This window comes from Oscarella lobularis, chromosome 8, assembly GCF_947507565.1.
Source record: "Oscarella lobularis chromosome 8, ooOscLobu1.1, whole genome shotgun sequence".
Taxonomy (NCBI): domain Eukaryota; kingdom Metazoa; phylum Porifera; class Homoscleromorpha; order Homosclerophorida; family Oscarellidae; genus Oscarella; species Oscarella lobularis.
The window spans coordinates 1,369,855-1,390,606 of record NC_089182.1 but is presented as its reverse complement, the minus strand read 5'-3'; the positions used below and the strand labels follow the sequence as shown (position 1 = coordinate 1,390,606).

General features: G+C 45.4%; 2 protein-coding genes across 2 annotated transcripts; both read right to left on the bottom strand.

The window, feature by feature from the left end:
* Positions 1 to 212: 212 nt before the first annotated feature.
* LOC136190074 (uncharacterized) lies at positions 213 to 1,042 on the bottom strand. The gene is made up of 2 exons (XM_065978146.1): positions 671 to 1,042; positions 213 to 509 (listed from the first exon to the last, which is right to left on the bottom strand). The coding sequence occupies exons 1-2, from the start codon at positions 1,040 to 1,042 to the stop codon at positions 213 to 215; spliced, it is 669 nt and encodes a 222-aa protein (XP_065834218.1).
* Positions 1,043 to 16,582: 15,540 nt separating this feature from the next.
* LOC136190069 (jerky protein homolog-like) lies at positions 16,583 to 17,338 on the bottom strand. Its single transcript, XM_065978142.1, has one exon. It carries the CDS (start codon positions 17,336 to 17,338, stop codon positions 16,583 to 16,585), a length of 756 nt encoding a protein of 251 aa, XP_065834214.1.
* Positions 17,339 to 20,752: the final 3,414 nt, after the last annotated feature.

The window sequence follows — 20,752 nt, the reverse complement described above, 5'->3', positions numbered from 1 at the left end:
ACGTGCATTTCTACACCGCAAAGCCGGGGTTCCAGAAAGAAGCTAATGATCACCTCATAATCGAGGCACAGCTAGACTTACTGTCAGAGGGAATCCTGTTATATCAAGGAATGGAACGGCAATAACCTTATTAGAAAGCATGAGCATGAACGTAAGAGGCGTGGCAATGTGCGTCAAACGTGCGAGTCGTGCCGCGAAGACGTGCGTAGACTTCATTTGACGACGAATTCGTGAGAGGGCCCTTCCTGGCCAAATCGTAAGTCGGGCTGGGGCAGTTTTTCGCCGTTTTTGCTCATAACAGCGTCGTAATGGCATCCGGTGTGAGCCACTTCAATGTGGTCGACAGTATAGTGAAGGTGGGTGATGCCGGCGACCAACTCCTTCGTGGTGCTCTCGAAACTGCTGCTTTGCGGAGTGAACACCATCCAGCCAAAAGCTTTCGTCACAGGATGCGGTGAGGCAACGTACACAGGCTTTCCAAAGAGATCTGCTGCCGCCTGCAGCTCAACCTACAAACGAAACCATACTTATATTACGTAAATCGCACTCTAACTAGACTGTTTAGAAATTATTTGGTACTTATGGTTAACATTATAAGTGTTAAATAATTATTAATTAAAGTATCTTATATAAAGTTTATTTGCTGTAATTAAAGGAATAATTGACTGACCTGTGTGCCCCATGTACCGTTTCTCTCCATTTTTGCCACATGTTCAGTTAGGAAATTGCCTTGTCCTCCCAATATTGCCGAATACCATTGGGGATTTTCTTTCTGGCAGAGAGCGAGGATTGCCCTCAGGCGAGTGTACAGAAGTTCGTGGTTGAACAGTTGAATGGACAATGCACGAAAGAGGCAATTTCCGTCCCCGATGACGACCTTCCCGGTACGGTTCTTCAGACGAAGACATTGCGGAAGGATTTTGATTCCTGTGGGTTTCTCAGGCGGCTTTTCCGCTTGGCGTAGCTGTGGGATAGGCAGTGATGGGCAGCCTGGCACTGGTAGCAAGTAGCCATTCATCATATCCTCGATCATTTTCCTCATTAAGGACCGGCGATGAAGAACCGTTAGAAGAAGGTGGTTCCCCCTGACAGTTTTTTCTCCTTTGCACCTTCTGAAATGCATTCAATAGTAACCAAAAAATTGCATTTAATTTGTCTAACCATTTTTCTTAGGATTGGCAAGAAAGAATGATTCCAAGGCGGGCCTTTTAGCCTGCGTCTTTTGTCGCCTAGGAAAATGACATTATTATTATATTACTGTCATTACTATATTCAGAATAATAATTGTTAATATTTAATTAGCATTAATATTCACTATTAATATTTATTTTTTATTATTTATTTTTATTATTATTACTTTAATTATAATTATGTTTACAAATAAATTTGTGTATAGCAGAACTGTTCTGTGAGATTCAACCTCAAAGGTTTTTGCCCTCTTTTCCTCTTTGATTTCTGCCTTTCTGGAAAGCGATGTCGGAGCTGAAATTCTTCCCAGGAAACGGTTGAGGATCTGCTTGACTCTCCGCTGCCTGAGACGCCTTTGCAACCGATACGGCGGAGGCCATGAGCTCCTCAATGTATGGCAGAGATGGACCAACGGTTGACTTTTGCACAAGGCGCTCCAATTCCGTCATGCTGTCTTGAATTTTTGCCATTTTCCTAAATAGCACATACAATTACTGAGGTTAGCATAAAAATATCCTCTTACGATTAATCTGCTTCTCTGATTGTTCAGGAATTAATGTAGCCTTATTACCACTACGTGCCTTGAGAGCTTCGAGTTGGAACGGTGGGGGTGACACTGGGGGTGACACTGGGGGTGACACTGGGGGTGACACTTCTACTCTATTTTCAGACAGAAGTCTCTCCAGTTCCATCCACTCATTCTCGTCAGCCTTTTTGTTCATCCGATGGACGGCGTGGACGTGCTTGCAGAGATGACCCTATTTGTAGTCAGGGCAAGTGCACGTATACATGTCCCTGCAAAGAAATCTGCAGGCCTCTTCTATGCAGCACTTGAGACGGGACGTCTTGCAGTTCTCCTGAGAACAATCGTCGACTTTCTTCACTTCGTACTGTTCTACTCCACTCTGGGATTTCACTGTCCACACATAAGGTTGAACGCACTGCAGGATCATTAAAAGAATTGAAATGAAGTACTTATATATTGTGTAATGTCTAACCATGATGTTTTCTGAAGGAATTTCCATGCCCCGTTTGTGACGACGACTTTCCTTTGCCATTTTGGCATTCACCTTCATTTTCTCCCGTTTTTGAAGAATGGCAAAGTACTGATCCTTCTCGAATTTTAGCAATGTGTTCAACAGGACGTCACACCGACGGTTTCTGTGTCCGTTGAAATACGATGGGTTATGCTTCAGTTTGTTGTGGAAACTGATGAGGCGGTGTTACTGATATCAAGCAACTATTTATATCTCATCTACCTCTCCACAAACATGTTGGTGTCAGTGTCTGAGTGGTCGAAGTCCCTGCAGCATAATGCCCATTTTTCAGGTCGGTTACTGTAGGTGGCATGGAAGTATTTGAAGAATGCAGGTTCAGTTGTCTGGCAGTAACACTCGAAATTGGTCAGGAGCTGCTGGAATTTGCCCTGGTCAGTCTCTTCAATTAATGCCGTCAACCAGCCTTATGTTTTCTCTCTCAGGAGGACTGACTTTTGAAAACAGGGCTCTTTTCCAGGATCTACGCGGCGATACTGCAGAATTTGTATAATGTCTACTGCTCTCTACCGTTCAACGTGCCAACGACAGAGAAGGTGCTTTGTTTGAGACCCAAAAATTCTTCCGATAGTTGTTGAGACTGCCCAGTCTAACAGAAGACAGTCTTCAAGTCAGTTATGACGTTTCTTAGATAATACCATCATCGGTCATAATGCAGCTGAAGGTGATGCCATGAACTAATGCAAGAATGCTCTGAGAAAAGCTGTCAAATGTTCCACAGTTTCTTTGTTGGTAATACACCAAGCAACGGCAACTCCTTCAAAACAAAGGTTTGGAACAAAATAGTTAATATCAATGTAACTAATAAGACTATGTAAGCATATAATAAGGGTTTGTTGTAATAAATACTTATTAATTTAGTATTATTTAATTAAGATAATTAAAAATTAAATTAAATTAAATAATTAATTCTGTAATTAATTATGTGATGTATTTTTCCACGGCCAAATTAATATGTTTGAACATTATTTACCAATATTAATGTATGCTTACCTTCTCCATAATGGTCACAGGTCATAAGAGTCAGCAGTTTGAAATTGTCATACTGTGTCACTTTGTGAGTGCTGTCTAAGCACAGAATGGTTTTGCCGTAGTCAATCAGAGCCTCTCTCTGCGTCTTGGTCATCAGACCAAAGACTAGAGAATCAGCAGAGAGCTGGAGCCCAGAGGCTAGCATCTCATCAGTGGGAGCAGTTCCATAAGGTTTGTAGATGGTCACTGGACAGTACTCCTCTGACGACAGCTCGTTTACAATAGTGTGGAAAGATGCAGCGTCGTCCGGATTCCGGATTCCGAGGGACACGTCGACGAATGGCTTAACGAGATTTCTGCAGTCTTGCTTTGTCACGTAATGCTGTCGTTTTAGCTCTTCTTGGCCGTCTCTTTTTGTTCAATTACCAACACTTTCCTGTATATCTATCTATTATGTACATGGATTAGTATACCCAGGACTGGTACTCTTCAAAATCAACGGTGCACATTCAATAATGCGAGAAATCGGTACTCCCTGAGAGCCTTTTATTTTAATTTTCTCTTTGATGTTTTCTGGCAGAGGAAGATGTGCCAAAGAATCCTTTTCTGGGTCGTGGCCAGTGTGGTGGGGGAGGTACCAAACTCAAACAGTTCCTTCTTTTGAGAAAGTGGCCGTCAATCAAGCTAGGCAGACTCCATTGATTTTCACCGACTCCCTCATTGCCTTTCCAGGACGTTTCTGGTCGGTTTTCCGTTTCTTCCAGGTGTTCTTCTGAGCTTCAACGTCACCACTGCACACAAAGTACTTCACGGTTTTGTCCTTTATCACTATACACAGTATGTATTAATAAAAGTCAATTATCTCGAGCATGGTAACTGTTTGCCTTTATCAGACGTCTCCTTTTTATAGTGGCATCGGCTGGAGCTCTCGACAGATGCTTTCCAAAACAGAAATTCATCAGAATTTTTAAAATTTTCGTTTTTCACGCCTACAGAAAGGACACATGAAGGCCGATATTACTTTTAATCTGCTTTGCCTAGATCGTATTCGTGCTCTTTGGCCGAATGGGTCACTAAATCAGCGACTCGGCGGAACGACGTGTTTTTGCAGCCAAGATGACAGATAAACCGGCCCGAGGAGAAGGCCTGGAGGTCGTGGGCCGTTCGTCGGTGGAGATTGAGAGCTTTTGTGCTCTTGTACGAGCGATCGCACCGATCGCAAGCGTTGGACATCACTTAGCCAGGAAAGCCCGCGTAACGACGTAGTGACGTAGGTCGCGTGAATGTCTCGCGCATGCTGTGCGTATTCTGGCACGTGCAAAACCACATGTACACACATTAATATCAAACCATTCCATTCCTTGATATAACAGGATTCCTGTCAGAGGCCCAGAGGCACGTCGTTCTCCTTGTCGACGAGATGAAAGTCCGAGAGGATATTTTCTTCGACAAACATTCGGGGGACGTTGTTGGGCTTGATTATCTTGGCGAGTTCAACAACACGTTGGCGGATTTTAAGGCTGGGTTCCGGGAAGGAAAGATTCCAGTCGCGACGCACGTGCTCGGTTTGATAGTTCGTGGGCTGGTGACGTCCTTGAAATTTCCTTACGCCCACTTCCCAACTACAGGCAAAATTGCAATTACTTTGGCTCTGGTGACACCTTGTTTTCCTAGGCGTTCACTCTGTCGATCTGCACGCGATAATATGGGAGGCGATTCGACAACTGGAAATATGTGGCTTCATCGTTATCGCCGTGACGTCGGATGGTGCTGCTAGGAATCGTCTTTTCTTCAGGCAGCACTGGACCCCGGAAAATGAGGGAGTTGTATACAAGGTCCTCAATCGATACAGTCATCCGCCGCGACCGCTATTCTTCTCGGACGTCCCTCACTTGATAAAAACAAATCGAAATTGCCTGTCGCACTCGTACCCACGCAGCTCGCGTCGATCGATGATCGTGAGCCAACGTGGAACCAGAAGTAATTTTTGGCTGACTAAGGCCCACGTAGATAAACGGAAAGTTTGTGACATGGAAGCACATACGCGATTTATACGATCGTTGCCGTATTGCATCAGACAGAAGCGGACTTTCCGTGCTTCCAAAGTTGAAGCTTGAGCACGTGGATCTCACGTTGTATTCTCGCATGCGAGTGGATCTTGCTGCACAGGTACGTTTGTGTTTTAATACATTTGCGGACGAATGTAATTGTTGCCAAATTTCGTGCAATAGGTTTTGAGTTCCAGCGTCGCCGATGCATTACATCATTTCAAAATAGACGGTGCAGAGGAGACGGCGAAGTTCTTGCGAGTATTCGACAGAATGTTCGACTGCTTAAATGCACGATCCTTGAAGGCTGACAAGCCGGATCGAAGGGATACAAAAGTCCAGACGATGAACGTCTTACAGTAAGGACGAACTAAAATTCAACACTCGAGAAAAGCTACTTCTGTGCAGTTTCTTAGAGAAGAATTCTTTAGATATCTGATGGATTATTGGCAGGCACAAGTTGACGTACAATAGTAGAAAATTCCTAACGCTGACTTCAAACTTGTTCAGGATTTCTCGAGTTTGTGCGTGGGTCAACGGATAGTGCGTTCGCCTACCTTTGTTTCAATGAAGAGAAGAAAATGACAGCAAGTATGTTTCTGATATAGAGATTCTTGGAAATTCATTTCTGTTGCGCAGAAAAGCTCAGAAAATTGATGGAAGGAAATTTACGCCAAAGAAGAGAGCAAAGAAGCGAGAAGGAAAGAAGAAGCTTTCATGAATTTTTTTGACTTGCTGGACGAAATAGAAGGTGTTTTCAAAGTACTTTTCAGCGATAAGTAGTACTGTTATCTCTTAGGCGGCCGCATACCCAATCTTGCTATAGGCGACGTCTTTTCGTTCTTCACGGGAGCTGCAGCACTGCCAGTTGTCGGATTGACAAATACGCCGACACTGTTCTTCAGTGCCGAAGATGTATATCCTACAGCGAAGACGTGTCTGAGCACATTGACGATACCAACTACGTACGAAAGCTACGAGATCTTTCGCGACAAGTTCGTGTTTGCCTTTCAAAATCATGGCGGCTTTGGTCTGACATGATGTTGACGAAACGATACGTACTTCTGCTAGAAGGATTATATGGTTACTGTCGTTCGTATTGTCTGTGCTTCCTTGCAAGTACCGTAGTGTTGTGCATGCCATTAGTCGTTGTCAAAATTACAGATGCAAAGTATTGAAATTATTGGCGCACACGCTCTCAGGCATAAAAGACGACAAAGACCTTCAAGCCGATGTGATGTCTAGTTCCCCTCACGCCAGGGCGCGCGATCCCATCCCAAACTGACGTTCCCAACCCAAACTCACGTTCCCAACCCAAACTCACGATCCCAACCCAAACTCACGTTCCCAACCCAAACTCACGTTCCCAACCCAAACTAACGATCCCAACCCAAACTAACGATCTCAACCCAAACTCACGATCTCAACCCGAACTAACGATCCCAACCTTTTGGCATATTCCACGCGCCATACTGCTGATCCCACACTTCGTTCGCGGTTTGCCGCAGTCTTCGCCGCGATCTCGAACGAAACCCGAAGGAAATGTTCCAGCAGACGATTGAGAAGGCGGGCGATCTACATCTCATTGAAAGGCGCGAACAGGAGGAGGGACGCGAAGTGTATGCCGGAGGACCCTAAGAAAAAGGACGACGCGGACGCGAACATCGCGCGGCAGCTGTCGTCCCGGACGTGTACGAAGATTTACCCGAGAGGATGGCTCGAATAGAAACGATGCTGACGAAATTCGTCGAGGAAAAGGCAAGCGCAACGAGAGGGCGACAGCAGAAGCGAAACCGACAGTTGAGAAATTCGACCACGGTTGTTTCCGAAGTGGCCAGTGGGGTCCCTACGTGGGCGACTGTACGCACGCCGAGACTCGGCGTTGCTTTGTATGTCATAGATATAAGAGAAGTGGATTGGAAACTCCCGGGTGTCACTTTATCTCTTTGTTAGACCAGGCGTGGCACATGCAAATGGCCGTCGTTCGAAAGGCTCTAGCGTCTTTTCTAGAGGTGGATCTCACGCCCAGCCCATCTGCTCGTCACACCGAAGCACTTCGGACGGTGAAAAAAATGCTGGATACGGCGGGAACTGAAGTCTTCGTCAACGCTGGTTTTGCTCTCGCGTCCTATCTTCTTTTTACGTACTCCCCCTTACGTCTACTGAGCCTAAGACGTCTAGGCATTTTAATCTACACAGAAGGCATGGATTAGGAAGGCTCAAACTGCTGAATAACCGTGGCGGCGGAATCATTGCCACGCTCACGCTGCGATGTGACCCTCCTTTCCAAGGACGGTAGAAGAACTCAAGCAATTTCGCCTGCTACTGAGGACAGATGCGGCTACTGTACGCAACGCTTCCAAAGAAATTTCGACAAAGCGTTAAACGGTAAGAGGTACGATAACTCTCACACTAAGACGCTGCAAAATCGCAGGCCGCTGCGAATGGACGCTATACAACGATAGAAATCCACCCGTGAGCAGTAGTTTAGAACACTGCGTGTAGTGAAAACAGGGAATCGAGTGCTCAGCATGATCACGGAAGGAGTACGAGGTACGAAACGATCGGATGCCCAATACTCGCCCGTCTACTGTCGGGCAGTATTCCTTACACTACAGACATGCAGACACTCAACGGAAGAGAAACGAAACTGAAGCGTTTGGAAAAATAGAGTCCTCCTCGACGATAAATAAATTTTCGAGAACGATATACGGGCACACAGTGAGACATGCATGACGAGCAGTAAGGGACCCTAAAGCCAATGTAAACTATCACGTGATACCGGGAGTTTCTGTTCTCCCTTCTCTTATATCTATGGTCGAAGCGTCGGACACAGCGCGAAATTGTCCAGAGAGAGAGAGAGAGAGAGACGCGGAGAGGAACGGCGCGACGGCGGAAAAGAACCCGCTTGAGCGACTGGTGCAACGCACAGTTTCGGACTTAGTCGTTGACGCCGACGATGGAAAAACAGTCGCTGCGTCGTCCGACGGGCGGTTCGCTTGTAGCACTAGGAGAGATAGGCGAGACGGACACGTCGTTTCGTATCCAAAGAGGCGCGTCTATTTCGTTATGTCCGCTATCGCTCGCCGATGCAGACACGATAGCGCCGCTGCGCAAAGGAGTCGAATTTAATTAAGTGGACAGATGAGTGTAGAATGTGGCTCCACGTTTCGACGACGAATAATGATCCCGAAGTTATCGCCGGATATTATCTCAAGTGCATTACATCAATTGGTGGTATGTCTAAGAGCAAAACAGCCTGCATTATACAGTAATGCCTGTGCTAGGTGTACCTTGCGATATCAGGGCAGACAGAGGAAGTGAAAATACTATTGTCACTTTTCTTCAGCCATTTCTAAGAAACAAGCACTGAGATAAATGTGCGGAGAGAAATTTTTATACGAAAAATACAGAGCTAATCAGTTTTGCCGTGAATTCATTGCTGTACTATTAATAGCTTCGCGAACAACTCTAATTGCGTGTTGTAGCAAATAGAATCTTGGTGAAGACAATTTCCAAGAGGTGGAGCAGGATTCCTAATCGATTTCTTCAAGGTTAACAGGAACGCATAATCTAAATAAACTACAAGGACAGCTTCCATTGCAGAACCTTCAAGATTCTGGAAACTTTGATTCATCGTCGGCTGTTGACAGGTCAGTTATATTTTTTAATACACTTTGTCAAGGAAAATTCTGTAAAATCTTTAAGATTGCCTTTGATTTTTATTCATGAACTTTATCAAAACAGAATTTGACAACATTGCACGGGAATGGAACTTTCATAGGATGCAAAAACATGCTGGCAGAGAATGTCCCAGTGGAGTGCCAGAGCTTCTATACTTTGCACGAGATCTTCACGGTTAATGATCGTGGGCTTCTACCAGAACGGACTTTGGAGAACCTAAAAGTTGATTTTGAGGAGTTCCAATCCTCTGGCGCAAATTTTAAAAATGCAAAGTTCCACCACAACGTCATCACTTCTCTTTTTCCTGGTGAAATAACACAAGTAAATTTTGCTCCTAGCGACTAATTTTACTTTTATTTTTTATTAAGTTGCTATCCCCAGTTTGCAGATAAGCTTGAGGATATTTTGCAAATTATTTTCTCTTAGAATTAAAAATTCTCAAAATGGCCGAGAACGAAAATGAACAACGAGAAAGACAGCTGCAATGCGCAGCTGAAGAAAAAGCGTCTTTCCTTGAAGAAAAAATAGAACAATGTGTTCAAAATTTGACGTGGAATTGCCTTGCAGACGTCGAAAACAACGAAGACAGCGAAAACGTAAAATCGCTCCAAGTTGCCATTCTTGATTATCAAAAGAAAATTAAGAAATGGGTAATGATAAATAATTTTATAGACTATTAACCACCTTTCTATGTATTACCGTACTCACAGGTTGTTAAGCGCCCTTTTTTATTAGGGCTTTCCTTTGTTAGGCGTCGATGACTTTTCTAGTCAGTACTACTTGATATTAAGCACCTATTGCAATCACTACACGTGGCGAATTACGTGACTGCGCACGCGCTTTCCGTTGTCTTATCTTTCGTTGCGCCGCACCTGAACGTTTTTTCGCCATGGCTGAGTTGCGAGTCTCGGATCGAAGCAGAAAGAGCTACGCGAGAGAAGTGAAACTCGAAGTCGTCAATTTCTATGAGAGCAACGGCAGGAATCTGTGTCAAACAAGCAAGCATTTTTCTGTTCACACGAAAACGGTGAAGCGATGGATCCTAAACAAGGATAAGATTCGTCAAAGCCGGAAGGGTAGCAAACGAATTAAATTTGCTCGGACGCCGAAGTTCCCTGTAATGGAACAGAAATTGTACGACGACGATACAATGGAATGCCGTCAGCTTGCTGTGTTATCCTAGGTGAAACGGTGGTGGTTTATGCTACGATCGAAACAGATTCTTCACGAGCTTTCTCCCAGTGCTCAATTTGCCTTTTCAGAAGGCTTTACGGGCTTCAAGAAGAGTGAACGAAGGAGAACAAACACTAGCCAAAGACAACCAGAAGATAAGCTGTCGCTGATACAGGAGTTTCATCGAAGCATTCGGGCAAAGTCGCTCAAAGGGGATGTCGTGGGTCCTCTGGGGAAGTGGACGGAAAGTCGGATTGCTAATATGGATCAAACACCCTTACCGTTCTGCTTCTCCGATGGAAGCACGTATGACGACACCGGCAACAAATCAGTTTGGGTCCGTACGGGGTGCACAGTCTGGACTGGACAAACGGCAATGTACAGTTCAGTTGACTGTTTTTGCCGACGGTGAGCCAAGAGTGAAACCGATAGTGATATTCAAAGGACTCGGTGAGGAAAAACACAGCTTCTATTTTGCCTTCAAGGAGTCCAATATTTAGGAAAAAGAATTTCTTTGGCTGAAAATTTGCAGTACGATAAGCGCGTTTCGGTTCAGTTCCAGCAGAACGCATGGTGCGACGAGAATATGATGCGATTCTGGATTCGACAGTGCTGGAAACCCGCCTGCGATACCCATGCACCTTGTGATCGATCTTCACAGGGCTCAGAAAACCGATGTCATCCAGTCGACGTTGAAAGAAGAATGCAAAACTGAAGTGACTTACGTGCCAGGTAAGTCAATTGTTAATCGCAACGCTAAGGCTTTTCGCTGTGTAAGTTTGCTTTTGGTGTTACAGGCGGCTGTACATCACTCGTGCAGCCAATCGATGTCTCAATAAACAAGCCGTTTAAAGCTGCAGTAGATCGTGAAGCGACGGCGCATATGCAAGCCAACCTGACGGACTACGTTCAGGGTAGGATGTCTGTAACGTCAGGAGTGTACTTCTCACGAAGTGGATTGCAAACGCCTGGGAAGAAACTGCAGCTAAAAAGGAGACCGTTATTCAAAGTTTTAGGAAGGTCGGCATATCGGTCGCTGTCGATGGCACCTAAGACGAGCAATTAGTATTGAGAGAATCGAGAAATACAGGGTTGATTCAAGTGTCGACGAATACACAAGCGACGAAGATCCGCTAGCAAGCTCAGATCACGAAGACTGCCAGCCTGAATCTAGTGATATCGACGACGAGTGAGAACTCATATTCCAAACCCTGGCGGTTATTTATTAATGGAACTGTAATAGTGGTCTGCCTATACCCGTTACCTGTGTTTAATTAGAACGTGTCTGTACGCATGAGCCGTCGCCTACTGCAAACATGGCGTCCCACGCTCTTGCAGCAATCTTGTTACTCTTGAGATCAGCTTTTGTCTTCCGTGCAGCGTGAATCTACAGGGAACTTCCAAGCCGTTTCCATGCTGCCTGTGGCCGGTAACTTCGCATGTGATTGTGCTTCCGTGTGGTAGAAAGCTCGAAACACTTCACGCGGGACATGGCCCACAATTTCTTCACCTTTCACGACGGCAACAGCAAAACGATCGTGAGGATTGCCTTCCTCTTTTTCAACCAACAGGAGCTCTCCTGTAGCCGGTGTCCATACAAACTTATACACCTGATCGCCACGGATTGCACTGTAGAAAGAGCGCCCAACCGGCAGAAAAAGCGACGACATGTATGGCTGAAGATATGAAGCGCGCGCTATGTATCACGATGGACGCCTAACAGCCAATAAGCGCCTATGGTTGTTAGGCGCCCAATACTTTGCAATCGACAGTCATAAGCATCGGCGCTTTGTTAACAACCCGTGAGTACGGTACAGAGAGAAAAAGCGTCCATATATACTAGGCATGAAAAAGGTGCTTTACTTACTTTCTGCAGTGGACAAGTCCCTGTCCGACTGTGGAATCGATCGCCAAGCATATTTTGGGGGAACATTCATTGGAAATCATGTTCACCGAGCCCTCAGGGTAAATGTACTTTATACTAATATAGAAAACAGTAGCTAACTTTTAATCTTGTAAATTAACAACATAAAGGCTATTTGCAGAGCTATATGCGATGTCAGCAAGGACTATTCGAGGGCCATCAGAGAGGAGACAGAAGCTGTTGCTGAAAAGTTTGAGAGAGCGTTTTTACTGTCTCGAGGCTGCCACGACCTCTACTCTCTATCACGAAAATTGACGCAAGAAGAAATTGAAATTCTTAGTAAAATGCTTTCAGCTGTTTGTCCAATAATTAAAAATCGCCCCCGTTTTGCAGAATTAGCCATTGAAGACTTCCTATGTTTTTACAGAAGCAATTTTTCTGTGTCGGTAACCCCAAGGCTTCATTTTTTGGAAGATCACGTGGCACCGTGTATTAAGGTGTGGAAGGTTGGTTTGTCCTTCCACGGAGAGCAAGGGGCAGAGTCAATCCTTGCTGCCTTTAACAAACTTCAACGAACATATGCCAGCACAAGAGATCCGTTGGAGCGGCTAAAGTTGGTGTTTAAGTACCACCACTGTACCACATACACAGCCATACCACTGCATGATTGTGCAAGTAAGTTATAGATTAGCAATGCTCTTTGTATGTCCATCGATATGCCTTTGATAGGCTGTCTGCCTGTCTTTATTATGAGAACGCAATCAATCATTATATACTAAGTGATAAACATTTATAGTCTACATACGTGTGCATGACATTAGATAAAGGGAACTACGACGGGACGAACCAACGGACACATGAGTCCGCTGGTTGGGGAATGGGATCAGAATCATCAGCACGTAGTATTGATGACAGTTTCTTCAGAATAATATCGGCATTTTCTCTTTGAATGCAAACGGAGAGTCGACGACGCCAGTAGTGGAGGAACTCCGCCTTATCTGCTGGATGATCGTCGAAGGCGCGTGACGCGACAGTTGTACAAAATTCGGAGACGACAGGACTCCACCTTCCGAAGACTTCAAATGATAGGGGTTTGAAATCGTACCCAAGGCTAGCGGCGGATGTAAGATATTTGGTATTCTTCAGCTTGTCACGGTCCGCTGCTGCATGGCCGGTTGAATTGGATGTGGCGGGAAAGACGGATGCCATCCACGGATGAATGACGGAGATACCTAACAGAAGTGGGCGCGACTGCGACCAATCGAATAGGACAATGTCCGCGCGCCTCTTGTCGGAAAATTGATGGAGGACCTCCTTCCTTGCTCGGAGATCGACTGCCTTGAGCATTTGAAAACATACGTCGGTGATAGCGTCGTGTCGGTGAATTGGTCCACCTCTCGACTGGCACGTCATGACGTGATAGCCGAAGTTGTCAACTTCATGGTTGCATTTCGGCTCACAGTGATCCAGCTGACACATGGCAGGAATGGCCGCCCCAAGCCGCAAAAGGCACGCAAGCTGAAACTCAGCATTGCTGAACATTAATTGTTGCGAGCTCCGTACGGCGTCTAGCCACAGGCCGCTTTCGGCGCCACTACAACTCCGGAGACGCGCCTTGTCTCGGCGGTTTAATGACTGAATGAATTCGTCAAAGTCAGCAGCTGAGGAAACTCCCGTAAGGCGAGACTGCAGCTTTGACGGACGCTCTGCCAGAGACGACAAATAGGGAAGTGTTTCCGAAATTGCCAGATAGGAATTCCGGAGGACGTCTAACGAGTGGTGGACATGGCCATCCAGGAGACTTGGGGACGCCTCCAGGAAAATAGATGAATCCGGAATGAGAGAGGGAAGACGGCGAGGTAAAACCGAAAGAGTAAGCGCCCAGGCTCCCAGAAAGGCTTGGTGGCTCCTTTGAGTGGCTGATTGAAGACCAAATCCTCCTTGTGCGATTCGGAACTCCAGCTGTCGTGCTTGTATCGAATTTAATTGGAAGCCGACAATTGACTCGAAACAGCGCAGAACGTTGAGATCACGGTCGTTGGCTGCATCTCTGATAAGTGATGGCGCAACAGATCGAAGAAGGTGAGTCATTTTAGATACGCCACAGTAACGGAGCAGCAAAGACGATACTTGAAGATAGCCAAGAAGCGGGATCCGGTTGAGAAGGGACTTCTCCTTTGACACAATTTCGGCACAAGAACGTGAAACAAATTCATCCGAACCGATAGGTGTGCCAAGAATCAGTGTCCCTCCCGTCACGAGCGAGATGGGGAGTGACCAATCTTCTACTGGAACTTGAGAAAAAGCCTCACATTTCTCGTCACGCAAGACGAGACCGATTGATGACATCTCCCGTTTCAGGACGCCAAAGGCTTTCTCGACGTCGCCAGGCGGACCGACAATAATGGCGTCGTCTAAGTAGCTGGCGACAAATCCTTCTTCGCAACTGGCATTTGCCTTGGCGAGACACGGTTGCAAAGCAAGTGAAAGAGAAAGGGACCAAAAGCGTCCCCTTGCTGAACTCCTTCGGTGGAACTGATACAGCGGATGTTGTCACCCATTCGAACTGCTAGCTGTGGCGGTCGCAGGTAGAGTTTTGAAAGAAACGGGTAGAGAGAAGGAAAATATTCGGCTACACTGTCCAAAAATGCTGCACGAGAAACGGAATTGAACGCATTCTTGGCGTCAGTTTTGACGATTATCCAAGCAGGATGCTGACAGACACTTAACTGGAGCAGATGGATCATTATTTGAGAACCTCCTGGAGTTGCGACTCCGAACTGAAAAGGAGACAGAAACGTAGATATTTTCTTCTGCATGACAGCGACAGATGCTTTGGCAATGAACCGGCGGATGGCGCCGCCGATGGCAATGGGACGAACATCATTTTCGTTCTTTCGCAAACCGACCAGACGCGCTCCGGCGAATAACGTTGCTATTGCGTCCGGAACAGCTCCAGATAGAAAAGGTTACAAACTTCTGCCGAACGACCGATTAGCTCGTCGGAGTCCAAGAAAAGACGCAAATGTTCAAATCTCCACCCATCGCATCCGGGTCCGGACCCTTTCACAAGCTGATGCAACGTTGATCTGACCTGTCGCTTTGAGAGTTGAAGAGGTGCAGATGAAACTTGGCTATCAGAAGGAATGACAGAAGATGGAAGATGTTTAAGCGCCAGCTTCTGGAACGATTCCTCCGACTGGGGAGCGAGACCCGGGCTTATAAGGAGGTTCGCTGCGCGTGACAGCTCGCCTTTACTGACGTGACGTACAACATTGGCAGCTAGCCGCTCAGGGATTTCGTCTGACGATGGCGACTCTGGCGTGCTGTCTTGCCGTCGTGTATGCTGGCGAGACGGTGCAGACCAGTCGTAGAGCTTCCTCCATTCAAATCGAAAGAAACGCTCGAAACGAGATTGACGGTCGATTGCTGATGACCCACCGCGAGTATTCGGCGAAAGAAGAAGACGAGGAAGAAGATAGAAGAGTTTCCATGCGTTGAGATCCGACGGACGGGCAATGATCTCCAAAAAAAACGAACTGACACGACTGGCGAAAGAGCGTGTGCAGATGTCTGTCTGTCTGTCTCTCTGTCTGTCGGTCTGTCTGTCTGTCTGTCTGTCTTTCTGACTGTCTGTCTTTCATTTACCAAAAACCAAGCCTTATATACTGAACTAAAGATAAAGTCGCAAGTGAACGTCAGGGGTAAACAACAAAGAAGGTAGGGGAGTCGACGTATAAGGACAAGCTGGAAGCTACTGATGTGCAAACCAGCCGTGTCTAGACGTCTGTCTGTCTGTCTGTCTTAGTCTATAATTATACAGTAGCAAAACTAGCACAAATTAAATAATTTAAAGTAACTGAACTAAAGGGGGCTAAATTATCTTAAGTTTCCTTCCTAGCTTTAATTAAGCTACAATGTTTGTTTTTGTTGGTCCCTTGAGTAGTGCCTCCTCGGGACAGGGACTGGGCGACGTCTGTTTACGACGGCTAAACTACTCAAGACTTTGTCACTTATAACTCTCTAGAAAAAAACAGAACAAAGTCACGGAAAGCACTCACGCGTGCCGAGATTAATCTTCTGTTAGTAGATACTCTCCGCTAGATCTCAGCTGGTGCACGAAAGAGAGTAGCAGCCGATACGCAGACGTCCAGAAATGAGCGAAAACAGATCGTTAGAGGCTGTTTCGCTACTCAAACCCTGCCGATATACTTCCATTGCGTGCATCAGGTAAGAAAAACACGTAGGTAACCTGTAAAAAGTGAAGGTTCCTTTGGTTGGCAGTGGCTGTGTCACGTTCGGTCGCCATATTGTGACCATAAAAACCAGAGCATGCGCAGTGATTAAAGGGCCACAGTGAACGCTAGAGAAACACCCGTGCCCGTACACTAAAATTGCCCACACACGCGAACGAAAGATAGTACAGTGCATCGTCGATTATCCGAACCCCTCTGGTCTAGGTCCATTACGGATAATCGATATTACGAATAATCGGTAACGGGTTAAATAATCTTTATTACTTTGTTTTTATTATTGATTTTTATTTATTTCGTTCACAAACAAACATTTTCATATGCTTTCCACACAAGATAGAAATATTACTTAGCAAAAAATCTTTCAATTTTTGTTTGCTTTAGACTTTTCATCCTTTTGTCGTCTGCAAGATCGCGCAGCGTTCTCAGAACTCTGAGATTATTTGCGTTTGCCTCAGGCTGCTGTTCCAGCCAAGCTAGGCATCCCTCAAACATTTTAGAGGCCTCCGCATGAGAAATCGTCACCCTTTCGTTATGAAAGTCGTCGCTTTCGTCTGGTTCAATATCGTGTTCACCTTCCTGCACTTTTGCGATTATTTCTTCGTCAGTAAGAACTGTTTCCGCGTTTCCATCACGGGTGCGAAGCCAATCAAAAATATCTTTTGGGTCTAATGGCGCGCTGGAATTCTTAGCCAGTTCAGACAGTTCCAAAACTTCAGCGCCGTCGTCGTCATCACTATCATCATCATTTGAGTCGAAATCGTCTTCATCTTGGGTAAGTGGAATTATTTTTCTCCACGACTTTCTTATTGTTGTCATTGTAATTTCATCCCAACTGGCAGCAACCACATCTCCGACAACTTTCATATCAACCGTCTTTAGAAATGTTGGAATCGGCACACCTTCATCCTCGAGCAGAAATTTGCTGAGTAGCTTTTTTCTTTCCCTTCGCTTCATGGATTCCAATACCCCTTGGTCCATTGGCTGAATAATTGAGGTAACATTAGGGGGGAAATATTTCACCACAATTTTCCCATCTGAGCTCATCAGCTCTTTCTCGCAAAAGTGCGCAGAGCAGTTGTCGAGCAGTAAAACAGCCATCTTTTCAAATCCTAATTCTTGCAGATGTTCACGAACGTTCACAACAAAATAAGTATGAAACCAGTGAGAAAAAAGCTCGGAAGTCATCCAAGCCTTTTTCTGACCACGGTATAAGTACGGAAGAAGCTTCATATCTAACTGACGATAGCAACGAGGTTTATTTGACTTACCAATCATGAGGAGTGGCAGAAAATGGAACCCGACGCGTTAGAGCAGGCTGCCAGCGTGACTCTGTCCTTGGCCTTTTTCGCCCAGCGGCTGATTTCTCGAAAGCACCGGGGAGGGTTTTCTCAGGAAGTAGACGAAATTGTAAGCCTGTTTCATCCAAATTAAAAATTTGATTTAAAGAGTATTTTTCTTCAGAAATGAATTTTTGGAACTTCTCAACAAATTCACACGCAGCCTTTTCATCAGCAGACGCCTTTTCACCTTGGAGGCTTATCTCGCGAATTCCATATCTTTTACAGAATTTTGTCTGCCATCCTGATGTTGCCAGAAAAGTATCGGTTTTTCCCATTTTTTCGTGCAGCTGTTGGGCTTTCTCGCAAAGTAGAGGCCCAGATACAGGAATTCCTTGCTGCCTCTTCTGGTTGAACCACATAAAAACGGCATCATCAAGCTCTTCATTTTTCCCATTTTCATGCTCTTTGCAGGCCGATCCATGCCTATTTCTGCAGTCTTTCGCTGAAAGTCTAGCAGTTTTTCACGGTTTTTCGAAGGCCGGAGACGGTGCTTTTAGGAATTCCGAATTTTTCTGAGACAACAGTCAAACTGCACCCATCCGTAATCATACATGTACAGCAGGAACTTTGTCGTCCATGGACAAGACATGCCTTTTGCGCTTGGTCGAACTGTTGGAGGCCATCGCCAGTTAGCGAGCGTGAAGAGGATTCACACTAAGAAGCGTAACGTGGCGTCCAAATAAGGACAAAGAACGTGACGTAACAATAGGTTGCACCCAATCTGGTCGAAGTTCTTACCTAGCGTGCGCAACATGTCGTCTTCACTGCCTAGTTCCTATGACTCTTATCAAGATTAAACAAATTTTCAAGAAAAGCAAGAACAATTTAGAATTATTTTTAAAGACAAATACGGACTGTAGCTTTTTTCCAAGGATTTTCAATTTTCATTTTCTTCGGCGTGACGATCAGTGCACACGCGCTTTCCAGTCAAAATCGAGACAGACAACTCGTCTGGACTCTGAAGAGAAGGTTCTTCTTGACCAGGAAAGTGAGGGTGCTTGTTGTGGGTCTCTCTCCCGCTGGCAAGATCCATGGCTGGACGCTTTCGTTTTGAGATATCAAATGAAAAATCTCTATAACAGCCATCTTGATTGAATGCTTTGAATTTTAAGCTACCTCTTACTTTTCTTTATTGCTGCAAGGATTTCCTGTCAGAATAGATATTGACATCTCGCTGTCTCTACTTTTGGATGATACATCTGCAAAATAAAGTGAGTACGATTTCAATATATGCGCGCTGTTATAGACCGTCTATCCAATGGTCGGATGAGTAATCGGACGTTTCATACTCGTCCCATTTTGGAGAAAATCCAGAATCAGACATTTCTTTGTATACCTTCTGAAAATCCTCACGTGTCCATTTAGAGTGACCACTCAAAATAGAACATCTGCAATCGTACACTCGGGATCCCCATCTTCGAGATCCATCCATAGAGTAAGGTCTTCCAACGAGTTTCCTGGACAAGGAAATGATAGGTTCTAATGTTGAAAGAAATAACGGCAGCCTCGTTTAAACCAACCCCTTAATCAGCACCATTTTCGCATCCAATAAAGGAGCGAGAATGTCAGCAACGTCTCTCTGCAGGTGTCCCATGGACACGCCGTTGCTCAGGCCGAAAATAGAGTTTCGATGAAAAAAGTTTCCCTCTTCTCGGCGGAAAGTCAATACGAGACCATCAAGGGCAAGATTCCAACCATCCGAGAGACGAACACCCCTAAGCTGGCAAAGGAAAGAGAAACTCGCCGCAAGCGTTGTTCGAATAGCGCGCTAAAAGCGATGCCGTAACAGTTACGTAAGAAAGAAAATGCCATTACGGATAATCGACGATACTAATAATCGACGTTCGGATAATCGACGATGCACTGTAGAAGAAAACAACTACCAGTTACGTGAACGAGAGAGACAGTAGTACAAATAGCAGTTCTACTATAGGCGATTAACATTGATGGGAACGCACACTTGGTACGTAAACCAGCGATGAAAAAACCCCGGATATTGCTATTTATGCTCTAACGTCAGTGGAAATCTCTTTTGATGCGCAAATAGGACTAGGGAAGCTGACAATAGTAGACAGGCAATCCGTGGAATGCCATCAGTACAACGCTGAACGACGACCGTAAGAGGTACGTAAAAGTCTCGCGCGATGAAGTTCGGGATAGGAACGAATATTACAAAGAAGATGTATGCCAAAATTGTTTCAACAATTTTAAAAAGTACATTACCGTGGAAAAATATTCGGAAAGTCACAGTGGTACAATTCACGGGCCGTTTATATGTGAGCAATAAGCCGTAACACACATGGGGCAACTGCAGGCAGTCGTCGGGCTCTACTTGCTGTCACGTCACGACGGGAGCTTCCTATCCCTCTTCTCTTCAATCTCTGGTGGCACGACGTTGTTGTGCGGGCTTTTCATATTGTTCAGGAACATGAACGCCGCGACGATATACCTTTCCAATATGTCGTCTATAAATAGATATGTTGCAAGCCACCTGCTGCATCAGTGCGATCACGGTAGGTGGGACCTTCCAGAACTCTTAAATACTTCTTTTCAATCCTCAGCAATCGATTTTGGATGCCCGCCGATTCATTACTCAAGACAACAGTGCCATAATCGAGACCCAGCTGAATCACCAGAGCCAAGCGATCCTTTTCTGAAAGAATACGATGACAACGATAGAAAATTTCCAAATTACGACCTCCCTTTCTCATGACAGACAAAACGATCTTTCCAGCTGAGATTAGCATCAAATATAATGCCGAGATATCTAGCCGAAGCGGTCGAAGACACGACTTCAGAGCCAATCCTGACGGAAGGAGAGCCAGCTAATTTTTCCGAAAATTGAGGGTCCATGACAAATTCCGATTTTCGGCCATTCAGAGACATAAAATTTTCTTTGTACCAGACACAGAATCCACCTCTGACTAAAGAAGTTACAAGACTACAGCCTACGAATTCTAACTCGAGTATATGCAGGCATCATTTAACAGTTAGCATATAAGATGATGGATTGTCGATTCGAATGCAATCCGGCAGCCGGCCCGTAAAGAAGTTGAATAGAAGCGGACCGATCTTCGACCCTTGAGGCACACCTCTCCGAATTTGACACTTTCGCGACGAGCAGCCTGCCACCTGGACAGCTTGAAACCTATTCGACAGGTACGACGTGAGC